General features: G+C 36.8%; 1 protein-coding gene across 1 annotated transcript in view; it reads right to left on the bottom strand.

Annotated features, from left to right (window-relative positions):
- Nucleotides 1-430: 430 nt before the first annotated feature.
- Nucleotides 431-19,581, bottom strand: part of AKAP3 (A-kinase anchoring protein 3) — a 34,829-nt gene continuing 15,678 nt past the window's right edge. Inside the window, 1 exon segment of the mRNA XM_017650914.3 lies at nt 431-819. Within this exon segment, the coding sequence (XP_017506403.2) occupies nt 664-819 (156 nt within the window). The 3' untranslated portion in view covers nt 431-663.

The raw sequence follows: 19,581 nt of genomic DNA, 5'->3' as shown, positions 1-19,581 counted from the left end.
TACAGCCAGAAAGGTACAGAACTGGCAAGAGAACTCAGGTCCTCTGGACCTTTTTGACACGAACTATCTTCATCCATTGGATAATACTGAGGCGAATGTTGTTCTGCAGCTCTACAGAGACAGGACAAGAAGCCACATCCTCCATATCTTAATTAGAATGACTTAGGTTGGATATTAAAAAATACTTCCTGTTTTGCATAGTTATAAAAGGCTGCAATAAATTGTGGCTTCTCATTTTTGGGGAACACTTAAAAGCAGGGGAACTGCGGAGACAGGGGCATACACAGGGAGCAGGCTGAGTGATCACTGGCAGGTCCTCTCAGCTCAGCACTATTTTTAATCTGCTTTCCATCTGATTATTTTTCATACCTGAGATTTCATCTTATTGTCCTACTGGATCCCAAGGAAACCAAACACCTGAAGTCCTGCATTGTAATTTTTTAATTTTATGATCTTGCTCGCATGGGCAGGAAAATCTGCAAAATCCAGTGACTAGCGTAAGATGACATGTCTTTTATGTGAGTGGTATGAAGATGATGTTAGGGTTCGTTGAGGTTTTGGAGGAGGAAGCTGTGGAAGTGAGAGAGAAGGGAGGGGATGTGGGTTGGGCTGGGCCCACTGCTGGAAGAGGGGAAAGCATTGGTCGGGGCGGGGGGGCGCTGATCACAGGTTCACCAGCAGCCAGTCCAGCAGCTGCAGCTGCGTGTCATTCCCCACCGCCTCATCCAGCTGTCTTTGCTTCTCATAGAGCAGCACCGCTTGCAGAACCTCCCCTATGCTGCATCCTTTTTCCACGGCGGCAGCTGAAAGCTGAAGTAGCTGGGAAAGGAAGGAAGGCGGTAGTGGAGGGTCAGAGCGTCCCAGAGCAGGCTGGCAGGGGCCTGCCAAGGCAAGAGCAAAGGTGAGGCAGACTTTGGGAAACTGCAGGAGCGACTACTAAATTAGATGTTGAGATTTCTTCCATAATTGTAAAGTTTTCTGGTCTGTTTGACAGAAGAAAGGTAGTTATATCACCCTTAATTTAAAGAAGAGATATTAATATCCACCTATCCATGATACAGAGAATATGATTTCCCACTAAGAATAAAGTCTTCCTGCTTCCAGTGGGAGTTTGGTCAATGGTGTTCTTGCTCTGTAAGAATTCTAAAGTTCTTAGGGTCGCTGTAATACCATAAGTGTCCGTGATTGTCCCAAGACCACCAAGAACAAAAAAGAAACAGCCAAAGGGCAAATGTGGATGCTGCTTTCATGCCCTATAGACCTACTGTTCAAGCAGGAAGGCTGCTTAAAAATCCATTCAACCCCCACGAAAATGTTGCCCAGTGAAGGGAAGAGACTTGTCATTCATACAGTGCTAGAAATTAGCAGAGACAAAATTTATACCCAGGTCTCTTAACCCTATGTTTAGTTCTTTTTCCAAATGTAAAACAAGAAAAATTAGCCAAAGAAACCATTCTAATATGAATACAGTACATTGACATTCGTCTGGAATCCTAGTGGCAACAGACTGAAGTAACCAGATTTTTATTTTGTGCGTTCTGCACCTGACTCTGTGAGAGAGTCCAGAGGAAAATAGGCCAAACATCAGAAGCTTTTCCAAAATGGGGGAATTTCCACAAGAGGTACTGAACCACATATGGATACTCTTGAAGCAAATGGTAAGACAGAAGATCTTACTAAAGAGAAGACATAAAGGGGCACCAAATGGAAATTTTAGAACTAAAAATCAAAATCCAAAATGAAAACATTGGATAGAGTAAATAGAATGGAGGCAAGAGTACAGTTGATGAACCTGAAGACAGATCAATAGAAATTAACCATGTTGAATAACACAAGAGACTGATTAACCCTTCTTCAGAAAAGACTTAAAAGATAACCAGAGCTCAGGGAACTGTGGGACAATACCAAAAGGTTTTATATTTATGTCATCAGAATCCCAGGAGAGGAGATAAAGGGTGGTGCAGAAAAAATATTTGAAGAAATGGTGATGAAAGCTTCCCCATTTTGCCCAAAGATAAATTCAAGAATCTTAGTGAACCTAAAATAAGGCAAAACTGGAGAAATTTACTTCAAGACCTATTATAATCTTCTGAAAAGTAAAGAAAAAGAAAAAAAAATCTAAAAGCAGCCATAGAGAAATAGGTGCATTATTTATAAGGGAACAACACATCTAAGGACAGCAGATTTCTGGTCAGAGACCATAGAGGCCAGAAGGAAGTGGCACAGCACTTCTTAAGCACTAAAAGAAAAAGTGGAATTCTATAGCCAGCAAAAAAAAAAACAAAAAACATTTCGAGACTGAAGGTTAATTAAATTTTCAGATCAGAAAAATAGTAAGAGAATTCATTATCAGAAAATGTTTTCTAGTTCTTCAGACACACAGAAAATGATATTGGAAGGAAGCTGGCAACATCAGAAATGAATGAAGAACAACAGAAGCAGTAGAAATCTCCATCTAAGTAACAAAATATTTTCTTCAGTTCTTAAAAATGTGTTTTATGGTCGAAAGTAAATAACACTGTCAAAGGTTTTTTCAAGGTATGTAGATTAAATACATAAAGTAACTACAAACAAGGGGAAAAAGTAAAGGTATCTCTATGGTAGTAAGAACTGTACATTCTGGTTTAAGTGGCAACTATTGATTCTACACAGCCTCTGAAAAGTTATGTATATTTTAATCCCTAGAGAAACCACTAAGGAAAACTTCATAAAGGGGGATAGTTGAAAACAAATTAAAATGAGATACTGAAAAAATGTTTAAGTCAAAGAAGGCAACAAAGCGGAAAACAGAAAGGAAAAATAGAATAAACAGAACTAATATTTAAATAGTAGACCTAAATCCAAACATCAATAATTAGGCTAAATGTAAGTGGTTTAAAAACAGCAATTGTCAGAATGGAGAAAAAAACATGACCCAACAATACGGTGCCTACAAAAAAAAACTCACTAAAAAGATACAGGTAGGTTAAAGTAAAATTATGCTAAAAGATGAAAACCCCAATCTAAAGAAAGTTTGGATATCAACAGTTATGGTCACTGATATTCTATAAAGGCTAGAGACAGTTCCAAAAGGCCAGATGTTCATTTGTTTTTTTCAACAAATGTTGCTGAGACAACTGTATATTCACATGCAAAGGAATGAATTTAGATGCCTACCTCATATCATACACAAAAATGAACTCAAAATGGACCATGGACCTAAGTATTTAAGAGCTGATATTATCAAGCATTTAGGAGAAAACGAAAGAGAAAATCTTCACAACTTTGGGTTAGGTCAGGATTTCTAAATCTGGCACTATTATTTATTTTGATATACTATCTAAAGCACAAGCAATAAAAGCAAAAATATGATGTCAGATTTCATGTCTAAAATATTTTGCTCTTCAAAAGACTCCATTAAGTAAAAAGAAAAGCTACAAACTGAGAGAAAATATTTGCAAATCATATATCTGATAAAGGTGGGCAAAAAATTTCCCTAAACAACTCACCAAAGAATATATATATATATGAATGACTAAGGAGCATATAAGAAATTGTTCAATATCCTTAGTCATTTCAATGCATATCTGTCAAATTAAATCCATAATGAGATACTACTATAATACTATAATAAAAAAATAATATTGACATGAGGATGTGGAGAAACTAAAACCCATTTAAATTGCCGGTAGGAATATGAAATGGTATAACCATTTTGGAAAACAATTTGGTAGATTTTTATTAAATTATACTTACTATAAGATGCATCAGTTTCACTCCTTGCTACCCAAGAGAAATGAAAACATATGCCCAAATAAAGATTTGTGTGTGAATGTCCATAGCAGCATTATTCATAATAGGAAAAAAGTGGAAACAATTTAATTTCCATTATGTGATGAATGGGTAAGCAAAATATGACATATCCATATAATGAAATACTACTGAGCAATAAGAAATGAATTACTAATACATATTAAAAAATGGGTGAACCCAAAAGTGTTAGTCTCAGTGTGAAGAACCAGATGTTAAAAACTACACATTTTTTTGCTTCAGTATATAAAATGTTGGAAAGACAAATCTATAATGATAGAAATTAGGTTAAAGGTTGCCTAGGGCAGAAGGTAGAAACTGAGAAATGTAGCTTAGAAGGTTCTGGGATACAGAAATAAGGAGTTTTTAGTCTCATCAGGTATTAAAACATATCAGAGAATTACAGTCATTAAGACAGTATGCTATTAAAATAGTAAGAATCGATGAACAATTCAAAGGAACATTAACAAAGTTCAGAAAAAGAATCAAAAACAGGTATCCATCTTGGAAAAAAAGAGATTGCATCTCCACCTCATAGCTTATATAAAAATGAATTCAAAATGGAAAAGTCTTAAATGCTTTTTAAAAAATCATAAAAGTACAAGAAGAAAACATGGGAAAGTTTCACTAATATCTTGCAATGGAGAATGTTTTCCAAAATATGATAGAAAGTCCAGGAAAAATAAAAGAAAAATGCCTTAGATTTGACTACATAAACATTTAAAAAATTCTGTATGGCAAAAACAAAATAAAACAAAACAATAAACATCAACAAAAAGACAAATGTGATATAAAATGATACAAAAAATCGTATTTTAGTATCACAAAGGTTAATTTCCTATATATATGTGTGTAACTCTTACAGGTCAATAAGGAAAAGACCAACAACAAAAAAATGGGAGAGATTATGAACAAACAATTCATCCATGAAAAGGAAATTCAAATGGATCTTAAACATGGAAATATATTCACACTCCTTCCTAATAAGACAAGTGTAAAGTAAGACAATACTTGGCAAAGATTAGAAGTTGGCACTCATTGTTGGTAAAAGTGTGGGAAATTGGCACCCTCATATTCTTTTAACAGGTGTGCAAATTAGTGAAAGTTCTATGGAAGGCAACTTGGGAATACATATCAAATATACAATACATATTCATGGTGATATTGAAATTCTTTCCTATGTATTTAGCATGTGCAGATATATTTGAATCTGTATACATAATTGCTTACAATAGCAAAATATTGGCAACTGAAATGTCCATACTTCGGAGAGTGGTTAAATACAGCAGCTTCATACAATAAAGTAAAATACAGCCATTAAAAAGAATGTGGCAGTTCTTTGTGTTGCAGAACAGAATATATATATTGTACTACCATTTGTGACTTAAAAATGGTGTGTGCACATGTACTTCTGGAAGGATAAACAAGAAATTGATCACACACGTTTTCTCCAGGGAGGGCAATGGGATAGGAGATAAGGATAGAAAAAATCCTTAATTTTCACTGTGTATCCTTTTGCATGTTTGGATTTTGTACTATGCACACATTACCTATTCAAAAATGGATACAAACTTGTTTAAAGGAATTGGGCTCATGGGCATCCCAGTGCTACTGGGTTCAATCACCTGCATTGGCATGAGAATATTTATGTAGATTAACTACATTTGTTTCCAAAAATATCTCAAATCATTTGTAGGTTTTTTTAATGTATTCTTCAACCAACCATTCTTAAAAATATACTGATGTTAAATGAAAATGTAAGCAGAAGTTTAGATGTGATGTTGCCTTTCCACTCTTTTCCTTTAATAATGTAGATGATCATCTTTATCTTTACAGGGGGCAAAGATGTGTGTCTGTGTGTGTGTGTGAGTGAGTGTTTGTAGAAGGAGGACTACAAGTCATTCGTCCCCATTTTAGGTATATATGTTACAGATATTCAAATTCAAAATAACCTAAAACCAGAATGTATTATGTATGTTATGTGTGGTGGGTTTGACTTAAAAAATGGTTACAGGACAGAAACATTTCACATATTGTACACATGAAAGCTATGCTTCTTTTTAAAATTTTTTCATCAGTCAAAAGCTTTTGTGAATACAGCCCCCTCTAATTGCTGTGTGCCCAAATCATTATCTATTTTACAGATTGGGAAAACTGTAAAGAGTTGGAACTTGCCAAGGACTTTTAGGAATATATATAGGTTTGGAATTCCATGTCTGTTCTCTAGACCAAATTTGAATGTGTATAAAAATCATCTGGAGATCTTGCTCAATTTCTGATTCAGCAGGTCAGGAGTGGAGCTAGACCAGTCCCCAGGTTATACCAAGTGTTGGCCTGCAGACCACACTTTGAATAGCAGGTCAACAGTTTCTTGTTTATGTAGCCTTATCTGGATGCTATACAACCTTGTGCTTTCCCAGTTATCAGATAAACCAAGTAACCCAGTTACAAGGGTTACTAAATGCCACTTATAAAAAGAGGAATCCTTTCTCTCCACATCCTTGGGTATCTATGTCAGTGAGTTATTTTTCATTTACTTATTTTTTTGAAATTTTAGATATATTACAAAATTTTTTTATTAAGGTATTATTGATATACACTCTTATGGAGGTTTCACATGATAAAACAATGTGGTTACTACATTTACCCATATTATCAAGTCCCCACCCATACCCCATTGCTGTCACTGTCTGTCAGTGTAGAAAGATGCCATAGATTCACTATATGCCCTCTCTGTGCCACACAGTCTTCCCCGTGACCCCTCATACCATTTGTACTAAACATAATACCTCCCAATTCCCATCTCCCTCCCTCCCGAACCGCCCTCCCACAGCCCTCCCCTTTGGTGACCACTAGCCCCTTCTTGGAGTCTGTAAGTTTGCTGCTGTTTTGTTCCTTCAGTTTTGCTTCGTTGTTATACTCCACAAATGAGAGAAATCATTTGGCACGTGTCTTTCTCTGCCTGGCTTATTTCACTGAGCATATTATCCTCCAGCTCCAACCACGTTATTGTAAATGATAGCATTTGTTTCTTTCTTATGGCTGAATAGTATTCCATTGTGTATATGTACCTCCTCTTTTTTACCCATTCATCTACTGATAGACACTTAGGTTGCTTCCATATCTTAGCTATGGTAAATAGTACTGCAATAAACATAGCTGTGCATATTTCTTTTTGAATCTGAGAACTTGAATTCTTTGGGTAAATTCCAAGGAGTGAGATTCCCAGGTCAATTGGTATTTCTATTTTTAGTTTTTTGAGGAACCTCCATATTGATTTCCACAATGGTTGAACTAGCTTACATTCCCACCAGCAGTGTAGGAGGGTTCCCCTTTCACCACATCCTCACCAGCCTTTGTTGTTCTTAGTCTTTTCAATGCTGGCCATCCTTACTGAAGTGAATGGTATCTCATTGCGGTTTTAATTTGCATTTCCCTCATGATTAGTGATGTGGAGCATCTTTTCATGTGCCTGCTGGCCATCTGAATTTCTTCTTTGGAGAATTGTCTCTTCATATCCTCTGCTCATTTTTTAATTGGGTTATTTGCTTTTTGGGGTGTTGAGGCATATGAGTTCTTTATATATTTTGGGTGTTAACCCCTTGTCAGATATGCCATTTACAAATATATTCTCCCATACTATAGGATGCCTTTTTGTTCTGCTGATGGCGTCCTTTGCTGTAAAGAAGCTTTTCAGTTTGATATAGTCCCATGCGTTCATTTTTGCTTTTGTTACCCTTGCTTGGGAGACATGTTCAGGAAGAAGTTGCTCATGTTTATACTCAGAAGACTTTTGCCTATGTTGTCTTCCAAGAGTTTTATGGTTTCATGACTGACATTCAGGTCTTTGATCCATTTTGAATTTACTTTTGTGTATGGGGTTAAACAATAATCCAGTTTCATTCTCTTGCATGTAGCTGTCCAGTTTTGCCAACACCACTTTTGAAGAGGCTGTCATTTCCCCATTGTAGGTCCATGGCTCTTTTATCATATATTAATTGACCATATATGGTTGGGTTTATATCTAGGTTCTCTAGTCTGTTCCATTGGTCTGTGGGTCTGTTATTGTGTCAGTACCAAATTGTCTTGATTACTGTGGCTTTGTAGTAGAGCTTAAAGTTGGGGAGCATAATCCCCCCAGCTTTATTTTTCCTTCTCAGGACTGCTTTGGCTATTTGGGGTCTTTTGTGGTTCCATATGGATTTTGGAATGATTTGCTCTAGTTTATTGAAGAATACTGTTGGTATTTTGATAGGAATTGCACTGAATCTGTAGATTGCTTTAGGCAGGATGGCCATTTTGACAATATTAATTCTTCTTATCCATGAGCATGGGATGTGTTTCCATTTATGGGTGTCTTCTTTAATTTCTCTCATGAGTGTCTTGTAGTTTTCAGAGTATAGGTCTTTCACTTCCTTGGTTAGGTTTATTCCTGGGTATTTTATTCTTTTTGATGAAATTGTGAATGGAACTGTTTTCCTGATTTCTCTTCCTGCTAGTTCATCGTTAGTGTATAGGAAACCAACAGATTTCTGTGTATTGATTTTGTATCCCACAACTTTGCTGAATTCACATATTAGATCTAGTGGTTCTGGAGTGGATTCTTTAGGGCATTTTATGTACAATATCATGTCATCTGCAAACAGGGACAGTTTAACTTCTTCCTTGCCAATCTGGATGCCTTTTATTTCTTTGTGTTGTCTGATTACCGTGGCTAGGACCTCCAGAACTATGTTGAATGGAAATGGGGAGAGTGAGCATCCTTGTCTTGTTCCCTACCTTAAAGAAAAAGCTTTCAGCTTCTCACTGTTAAGTATAATCTTGGCTGTGGGTTTGTCATTTACGGCCTTTATTATGTTGAGGCATTTGCCCTCTATACCCATTTTGTTGAGAGTTATTATCATGAATGGATGTTGAATTTTGTCAGCTTTTTCAGCATCTATGGAGAAGATCATGTGGTTTTTGTCCTTTTTGTTGATGTGCTGGATAATGATGATGTATTTTTGAATGTTGCTCCATCCTTGCATCTCTGGAATAAATCCTACTTGACCATGATGGATGATCTTTTTTATGTATTTTTTAATTCAGTTTGCTAATATTTTGTTAAGTATTTGTGCATCTATATTCATCAGGGATATTGGTCTGTAATTTTCTTTTTTGTGTGGTGTCTTTGCCTGGTTTTAGTATTAGGGTGAAGCTGGCCTCACAGAATGAGTTTGGAAATATTCCCACCTCTTCTATTTTTTTGTAAAACTTTAAGGAGGATGGTATTAGGTCTTCACTAAATGTTTGATAAAATTCAGCATTGAAGCCATCTGGTCCAGGAATTTTGCTCTTAGGTAGTTTTTTTTTTATTACCAGTTCAATTTTTTTTTTGCTGGTAATTGGTCTGTTCAGATTTTCTGTTTCTTTCTGGGTCAGCCTTGGAAGGTTGTATTTTTCTAGAAAGTTCTCCATTTCTTCTAGGTTATCCACTTTGTTAGCATTTAATTTTTTCATAGTATTCTCTAGTTATTCTTTGTATTTCTGTGGTGTCCGTAGTGATTTTTCCTTTCTCGTTTCTGATTCTGTTTATGTGTGTAGACTCTCTTTTTTTCTTGATAAGTCTGGCTAGGGGTTTATCTATTTTGTTTATTTTCTCAAAGTACCAGCTCCTGCTTTCATTGATCCTTTCTGTGGTTTTATTCTTCTAGATTTTGTTTATTTCTGCTCTAATCTTAATTATGTCCCTCCTTCTACTGACTTTGGGCCTCATTTGTTCTTCTTTTTCTAGTTTTGTTAATTGTGAGTTTAGAGTGTTCATATGAGGTTATTCTTCTCTCCTGAGGTAGGCCTGTATTGCAGTATATTTTCCTCTTAGCACAGCCTTGGCTGTGTCCCACAGATTTTGTGGTGTTGAATTATTATTGTCATTTGTCTGCATATATTGCTTGATCTCTGTTTTTATTTGGTCATTGATCCATTGGTTATTTAGGAGCATTTGTGAAGCCTCCATGTGTTTGTGGGATTTTTCATTTTCTTTGCATAATTTATTTCTAGTTTCATACCTTGGTGGTCTGAGAAATTGGTTGGTACAATTTCAATCTTTTTGAATTTTCTGAGGCTCTTTTTGTGGCCTAGTATATGATCTATTCTTGAAAATTTTCATGCACTTGAGAAGAATGTATATTCTTCTGCTTTTGGGTGTAGGGTTCTGTAGATGTCTGTTAGGTCCATCTGTTCTAATGTGTTCTTCAGTGCCTGTGTCTCCTTACATATTTTCTGTCTGGTTGAGCTGTCCTTTGGAGTGAGTGTAGTGTTGAAGTCTCCTAAAATGAATGCATTGCATTCTATTTCCCTCTTTAATTCTGTTAGTATTTGTTTCACATATGTAGGTGCTCCTGTGTTGGGTGCATAGTATTTATAATGGTTATATCTTCTTGTTGGATTGACCCCTTTATCATTGTGTAATATCCTTCTTTGTATCTTGTGACTTTGCTTTGAAGTCTATTTTGTCTGATACAAGTACTGCAATTCCTGCTTTTTTCTCCCTATTAGTTGCATGAAATATCTTTTTCCATCCCTTCATTTTTAATCTGTGTATGTCTTTGGGTTTAAAGTGAGTCTATTGTAGGCAGCATATAGATGGGTCTTCTTTTTTTTATCCATTCAGTGACTGTATGTCTTTTAATTGGTGCATTCAGACCATTTACATTTAGGGTGATTATTCATAGGTATGTACTTATTGCCATTGCAGGCTTTAGATTCATGGGTACCAAAGGTTAACTTCCTTACTATCTAAGAGTCTAACTTAACTCACTTAGTATGTTATTACAAACACAATCTAAAGGTTCTTTTTTTCTCCTCCTTTTTCTTCCTCCTCCATTCATTATATATAAGGTATCATATTCTGTACTCTTTGTCTATTCCCTGACTGACTTTGGGGGTAGTTGGCATAATTTTGCATTTGCTTAGTAATTAACTCTTCTACTTTCTTTACTATGGTTTTAGTACCTCTGGTGACAGCTGTTAAACCTTAGGAAAACTTCCATCGATAGAAGTGCCTCCAAAATACACTGTAGAGATGGTTTGTGGGATGTAAACTCTGTCAGCTTTTGCTTATCTGGAAATTGTTTAATCCCTCCCTTCAAACTTAAATGATAATTTTTCCTGGTAGAGTATTTTTGGTTCGTGGCCCTTCCATTTCATTACATTAAATATATCATGCCACTTCCTTCTGAGCTGTAATGTTTCTGTTGAGAAGTTGATGATGGCCTGATGGTTTTTCCTGTATATGTGATCCTTTTTCTCTCTCTGGATGCTTTTAATATTCTGTCCTTATCCTTGATCTTTGCTATTTTAATTATTATATGTGTTGGTGTTTGTCTTCCTTGGGTCCTTGTGTTGTGAGATCTGTGCACCTCCGTGGTCTGAGAGACTATCTCCTTCCCAGATTGGGGAGTTTTTCAGCAATTACTCCTCAGAGACACTTTCTACCCCTTTTTTTCTCTCTTCTTCTGTTATCCCTATAATGCGGGTATTGTTCTGTTTGGACTGGTCACACAGTTCTCTAAATATTCTTTCATTCTTAGAGATTCTTTTTTCTCTCTGTGCCTCAGCTTCTTTGTATTCATCTTCTCTGATTTATATTTCATTCATTGTCTCCTCCACAGTATCTCATCTGCTTTTAAAACCTTCCATTGTATGTTTCATTTCTGATACTGTGTTCTCACCGGAATTGAATCTCCAACCAGAATTCATTCCTGAGTTCTTGAATATTTTTCTGTACCTCCATGAGCATGTTAATGATTTTTATTTTGAAATCTCTTTCAGGAAGATTCATGAGGTTGATTCCATTTCATCTTTCTCTGGTATATTCATAATTTTGCTTTGATCCAGGTTCCTTTGACATTTCATATTTTTATGCAGCCCCCTGTAGTGCCCAGAAGCTCTACTCTCTGGAGCTGCTCAGCCCCTGGAGCAATGTTGGGGGTTGCAGGGGGGCAGTGTTGGTGCCTGGTGGGAGGAAAGAGCTGTTTCTTTCTCCCCAGCTGCTATGCCTGTCTCCACTGCCAGAACCAGTGGGCCGAGCACACATGTATAAGGGTCTATGCTTTGCATTTGTAGCTGCTGTAGGCAGGGCTTCCCTCTGGCTGGCCTAATGCCAGGGCAGAGTTTGCCAGTTTGCGAGCCAGGTGCAGGATGTCTGGCAGGAAGGTGCAGCAGGGTGCATATCACAGAAGGGGCCTTGGAGTTACATAGCCAGCCATGGGGCTGGAGAGCCTGAAGACAGTGAAAGTTCCCAACCTGCTGGGGCGAGTGCACCTGGACAATTTTGTCTACCTGTCCTTTCTCCTGAGCAGTAAGCTCTGTGCAATTCTTGCCCCTTTAGCAGCTCTCTTGCTGTTAGGAAGTCTCTCAGACTGCCTGCCTTCCTTTTGTCCCAGAGGCAGGCAGATATGGATCCCTGTTTTCCACAAGCAGCTAGAATCTCAGTCTCTCCAGGTATTCTGCCTGTCTTAGGTTTCCAACCCACCTAATCACGAGAGCACCATACACTGTAGGTTCGTGCTCCCAGAGCGTCCCAGGTCTCCACTCCCTCCCCGCTCTGTTTCTTGTCCTTCCACTGGTGAGCTGGGGTGGGGGAAGGGCTTGGGTTCCACCGGACCACAGCTTTGGTACATTACCCTGTTCCATGAGGTTTGTTCTTTTATTCACTTGTATGCAGTCTGGCACAGCCCTCTTTCCTGTTGCTCTTTCAGGATTAGTTGTATTAATTATATTTTAGGATTATATGTGGTTTTAGGAGAAGCCTCTGTTGAGGATGAGTTATTTTTATAAATAATCCCAGTTAATGTGTCACCCTTTACTATTTAATTAGTAAGTTATATTGTTCCACTGTTCTTGACTGAGATGAAATAATCAAAAACCTAAGCACGTGTGTGTGTATGTGTGTGTGTATGTTGTGGGGATAGTCCATTAATTTCTCTACACTAGCATGAAGCAGCAACTTGTATAGGTGTTCACACTTTCCAGACTCAAAATTTTCCTTCACAGGTGGGTTCATGATGGTGGCATAGAAGGCTTCTGAACTCACCTCCTCCCATGAACACAACAAATCTACAAACGCATATGGAATAATTCCCTCTGACAAGGACTGGAAAGCTAGCTGAAGAGCTTCTCTCCATCGGAGGAAAAAAGGGCTAAATTGAGATGAGCAGGAGAGGTGGAGATGTAGTCTAGGAAGAAATCCCACTCTAGGGACAGCAATATGCAGTTGGAAGGGATCTCATAATTTGGAACTTCTGCCTGAGAAGTGAGGGGTTTGTGCCTCATATCAGGTACCCCAACTCTTAGGAATTGCACTGGAGAGACAAGTCCTCAAAGCAACTGGCCTTGAAAAACAACAGAGAGATTGGTTCTCTTACAGGAGAACCAAAGGGCTCTAGGAAATGGAAAACTTGTTCCTAAAGTGCTTACGCATAGACCCAGTCACCCTGGGACCCAGCTCAAAAGCAACAGTATGAAAAGTATGAAAAACCTCGGCCATGTGAAAAGGAGACTCACTTATATCTCAAAGTGTCTTCCAGAGAAGCAGGAACCTACTGGGAAACTCCTGGGGATGGAGGCACTGGCAGGGACTATTTTTGTTTTCTTATTATACCTTGTTTGTGCTGGTGCCATTGGGTGCCATTTTAGCTCCCTCCCCTTGCCCTAGTCTGAAAACTTCAGGGAAAGCTCCCTGTCCTCACGCACTGCAGCCATGGCCTGCCCTGTCACTGATGGCAGACACACACAGCCCACAAAGGGGACAACACTCTTTGAAAACCTGGGTCTAGTGGGCAGGGGAATTGTATTTCTGGGCCCATAGGTCTGAAACAATTGGAGAGAGTGTCCTGGGCAGGCTACTACCCCAATGACACTGTACAAACAGCACAGAGAAATACACCCTTGATCTCCTGTGAAAAAGGCCTACTGTCTTGTCCTAGAGTTTTGGCCTAAGGGGCAGGCTTCAGGTCTGCCACAGTTCCTGAGGATACAGATGCACCCCCAGGGAATGTGGGCAGGGAGACACCTTATTAACACCCTCACTTGGCTTCACTAAAGCTTGCTGATAACTCTGAGAAAGAAGATATGCACACATCTAAGCAATGATTTTTGCAACTGTCACCCAGTGGGTACCTCTAGATCTCCTGTTCTGGAATTCAGTAAGAATTATGAATGTGGACCCACAAGACTATATATATATGTATAGTGTGTGTGTATGTATGTGTGTATATATACACACACATACATATTTCAAGACTGGGAGAGGTAGCTATTTTGCCTAATACATAGAACCAAAAACAGAGAGTCAAGCAAAATGAGACAGAGGAATATGTTCTAAATGAAAGAACAAGATAAAACCTCAGAAAAAAACCTTAATTAAATGGAGATAAGTAATATACCTGATAAAGAGTTCAAAGTAATGGTCATAAAGATGCTCACTGAAAACTCCCAACAAAGAGATGGAAACCATAAGAAGGTACCAGACAGAAATCACAGAGCTGAAGAATAAAATAGCTAGACTGAAAAATACACTGGATGAACAGCAGACAAAATGCAAGAATGCACAGGTGACCCAGAATACATGGTAGCGAAATCACCCAATCAGAGCAGCAAAAAGAAAAAACAGAATTTTAAATGTTGCAGATGTAATAAGGGACCTGTGGAACAAAATCAAGTAGACTGACATCCATATTACAGAGGTCCCAGAAGGAGAAGAACAGAGAAAGGGAGGGAAAACTTATTTGAGGAAGCAATGACTAAAAACTTCTCTAACCTGGGGAAGGAAACAGACATCCAGGAAGCACAGAAAGTTCCAAATAAGATGAACCCAAAGAGGACCACAACAAGACATTTTATAATTAAAATGTCAAAATTTAAAGAGAGACTATGAAAAGGAGCAAGAGAAAAACAACTTATTACTTATGAGAGAGCCTTCATAATACTGTAAGCTGATTTTTTCTCAGCAGAAATTTTGCACACCTGAAAGGATGACATATTCAAAGTGCTGAAAGGAAAAAATTTCCAGCCAAGAATACTTTACTTGGCAAGGTTATCATTCATAATTGAAGGATAGAGAGTTTCCCAGACAAATAAAAACTAAGGGAGTTCATCACCACCAAACTGGCCTTACAAAAAATGTTAAAGGGATTTCTTTAAGCTGCAAAAAAAAGGTACTAACTAGTAACAAGAAAACATATATAAAAAAAAGATGTTACCAGCAATGCAAATATGTAGTAAAGGTAGTGGGTCAGCCACTTATAAAGCTACTATAAAGGTTAAAATAAAAAAGTAATAAAATTAACAATAGCTATAATAATTGGTTAAGGGACACAAAAGTAAAAATATGTAATATAGGACATCAAAAACAACATGCAGAGGGTGAGTAAAAATGTATAATTTTAAAATGTATTCAAATTTAAGATGCAATCTTAAAATAGACCTTTCATGTATATATAATATGTGAACCTCATGATAACCACAGAGCAAAAATCTATAGTAGATACACAAAAGACAATGAGAAAGGAATCTAAACAACACTAGAGAAAATCACCAAACCACAAGGGATGAGAGCAAGAGAAAAAGTCAGGAACAGAAAGGAACTACAAAAACAGCCAGAAAACAGTTAACAAAATGGCATTAAGAACCTATCAATAATTACTTTAAATGTAAGTGGACTAAATTCTCTAATCAATAGAATGTTGCCTACAAGAGATTCTCTTCAGTTGGAAACACACAGAGACCTAAAGTGAAGGGACAGAAAAGCATTCCATGCAAATGGAAGCAGAAAGAAAGCTGGTGTAGTTTTATGTATATGAGATAAAATAGACTTTATAACAAAGACTGTAATGAAAGACAAGGAAGGGTGTTACATAATGATAAAGGGGTCAATCCAAAAAGAGGATATAACATTTATAAATACTTATGCATTCAACATAGGAGCACTAAATAAGTTGAATATAAACAGACATAAAGGGAGAAATCAACAGCAGTATTACAATGGTAGGAGACTTTAATACCCCATTTACATCAGTGGATGAATCATCCAGACAGAGGATAAGTGGTAAACATTACTTAGCCTTAAATGATGTATTAGACCAGATGGACTTAATAGATATATACAGAATAATCAATTTAAAAACAGCAGGATAAACATTCTGCTCTACTGTACTTCTACAGGATAGACCATGTGTTAGGCCACAAAATAAGTGTCAACAAATTTAAGAAGACAGAAATCATATCAAGCACATTTTCAGACCATAATGGTATGAAACTGGAAATCAATTACAGGAAGAATACTGGAAAAATCACAAATATGTGGAGATTAAACAACATGCTGTGGAACAACCAATGGATCAATGAAGAATGGAAGGAGAAATGAAAAATATATGGGAACAAATTAAAATGGAAGTAAAACAATCCAAAATCAGCGAAAGCAGTGTTAAGAGGGAAGTTCATAGTAATACAGGACTACCTCAAGAAACAAGAAAAATCCCAGATACTCTAATTTTACAAATAAAGGAACTAGAGAAAGAAAAATGAAGCCAAAGTTTACAGAGGAGAGGAAATAATGAATATCAGAATGGAACTAAATGAAATAGAGACCAAAGACAGACAAGACCAATAAAACTAAGAGCTTTAAAAAGATAAAGCTGACAAACCTTTAGCTAGACTTACCAAGAAAGAAAGAGGGGGCTCAAATAAATTAACTTTGAAATGAGAGAGAATTAAATGAAAGAAATGAAAGAGAAGTTACAATTACAACTGATATCACAGAAATACAAAGGATCATAAGAGATTACTATGAAAAATTATACACCAAAAAATTGGATGGACAATCTAGGAAAAATGGACACATTCCTAGAAACATACAATTTTCCAAGACTAAATCATGTAGAAACATACAATTCCTAGAAAAACAAACAGACACATTCCTAGAAACATACAATTTTCCAAGACTAAATCATGTAGAAAACTTGAGTAGACCAAAGACTAGCAAGGAGATTGAATCAGAAATCAAAAACCTCCCAAAAAACAAAAGTCCAAGACAAAGCTGTTTCACTGGTGAATGCTACCAAACATTTACAGAATATTTAATATCTACCCTTCTCAAACTATTCCAAAACACTGAAGAGGTGCGAATGTTTCCAGACTCATTTTATGAGGCCCAGCCAGGATTATCAAATTACCAAATTATTTGGTATTATACTGATACCAAAACCAGACAAGGACATCACACACACGCACACACACACACAAATTACAGACCAATATACCTAATGAACATAGATGCAAAAGTCTGCAAAATATTAGCAAACTGAATTAGAAAACAAAAGGATCATATACTATGATTGTGGGATTTATCTCATGGATGCAAAGATGGTTCAACATTAACATATCAACCAATGTGATGTACCACATTAACAAAATGAACGATAAAAATTGTATGATCATCTCAATAAATGTAGAAAAAGCATATGACAAAATTCAACATCCACTCATGATAAAAACTCTCAACAAAGTGGGTATGGAGAGAATATACCTCAACTACAAGGATGCCCACTCTCGCCACTTTTATTCAGCTTAGTACTGAATAAAAGAAGTCTGAACCACAGCAATTATGCAAGAAAAAGAAATAAAGGGTATACAAATCACAAAGGAAGATGTAACATTGTCTCTATTTGCAGATGACATGATACTACACATAGAAAACCCTAAAGACTCCACCAAAAAACTATTAGAACTAGTTGCATGACACAAAATTAATATACAGAAATCTGCTGCACATATAATAAGGAAATTTTTACATACACTAATAAGAAATTAGAAGAAAGAGAAATTAAGAAAACAATCCTATTTAAAATTGCATCAAAAGGAATAAATACCTAGGAATGTATCTAACTAAGGAGGTAAAAGACCTGTGTACCAAAAACTACAAGGCACTAATAAAGGAAATTGAAGAAGACACAAATAAATGTAAGGATATTCCATACTCACAGATTGAAAGAATTAGCATTGTTAAATTGCCCTGCACAAAGCAATCTACAGATTCAATGTAACCCTTATCAAAATATCAATGGAATTTTTCACAGAACTAGAATAAGTCAAAAGTTTGTGTGAACCACAAAAGGCCCCAAATAGCCAAAGCAATATTGAGAAAAAAGAACAAAGCTGGAGGTATTCAGCTCCTTGATTTCAAACTACACCACAAAGCTAAAGTAATAAAAGAGATATGGTATTGGCATAAAAATATACACATAGATCAATGGAATGGAATACAGAATGCAGAAATAAAGCCATACATATAAGGTCAATTAATTTATGACAAAGGAAGTTAAGAATGTACAGTGGGGAAAGGACAGTCTCTTCAACAAATGCTGGTGGGAAAAGCCACATAATAAAGAATGAAATTAGATCACTATCTTACACAATACACAAAAATAAACTCAAAACGGATTAAAGACTTGAATTTTAAGACCTGAAACCATAAAATTCCTAAGAGAAAACACAGGCAGTAAACTCCATGATATTGGTCTTGGCAATGTTTTTGGGAGGTCTCACTCCAAAGGGAAGGAAAGCAAAATAAAAATAAGCAATGGGACTGCAGTAAACGAAAAGGCTTCTGCAAAGGAAAGGTAATCATCAACAAAACAAAAAAGGCAACCTACTGAATGGGAAAAGATATTGTGAATCATATATTTGATAAGGGGATAATATCCAAAATATACAAAGAACTCATATAACTCAGCAACACCACCACCTGATTAAAAATGGACTGAGACTTTTCCAAAAAAAGACATGTAAATAGCCAACAGGAACATGAAAAGATGTTCAACATCACTAATTATCAGAGAAATAAATGCAAATCAAAAGCACAAGGTATCACCTCACACCTGTTAGAATGGCTAGTATCAAAAAGACATGAAATAACAAGTGTTGGCGAGGATGTGGAAAAAAGGGAGCTCTCCTATGTGGTTGGTAAGAATGTAAATTGGTGTAGCCTCTGTGGAAAACAGTATGGAGATTCCTCAAAAAATTTAAAGTAGAAATACCATATAACCCAGTATTTTCATTCTATTTATTTATCTGAAGAAAATGAAAACACTAATTTGAAAAGGTATATGCACCTCTATGTTCATTGCAAAATTATTTACCACAGTCAGGGTGTCGAAACAGCCTAAGTGTACATCAGTGGATGAAGAGATAAAGAAGAGGTGTACACCCACACACACACACACACACACACACATACACACACACACGTGCGCGCGTGCACCCGCGTGTGCACAATGGCATACTACTCAGCCATAAAAAAGAATGAAATCTTGTCAGCAGTGACAACGTATGTGGACCTTGAGGGTATGATGCTAAGTAAATAAGTCAGGTGGAGAAAGACAGATACCATATGATGTCACTTATATGTGGAATCTAAACCACAAAACAAAACAAAGCAAAAACAAACTCATAGATACAGAGAACAGACTGGTGGTTGCCACAGGTGAAGAAGGCTTGGGGGTGGATGAACTGGGTAAAGAGGCTTAATTTTATGGTGATGGATGGTAACTAGATCTAGGATGGTGATCACTTTGTAGTGTATACAAATACTGAATTATAATGCTGTACACCTGAAACTGATATGTTACATGCCGATTTTAACTCAATAAAAATTCCCCCCCACCAAGCAGTTCCAAGGCCTACATTGGGAGGAAAAAAAGTTAGAAGACATGCTTACCTTTATCAGTAATAACAGTGATAAGCTGAATTCCC

This window comes from Manis javanica, chromosome 15 (assembly GCF_040802235.1).
Source record: "Manis javanica isolate MJ-LG chromosome 15, MJ_LKY, whole genome shotgun sequence".
NCBI lineage: Eukaryota > Metazoa > Chordata > Mammalia > Pholidota > Manidae > Manis > Manis javanica.
This window is presented reverse-complemented; position numbering and strand designations above follow the sequence as displayed.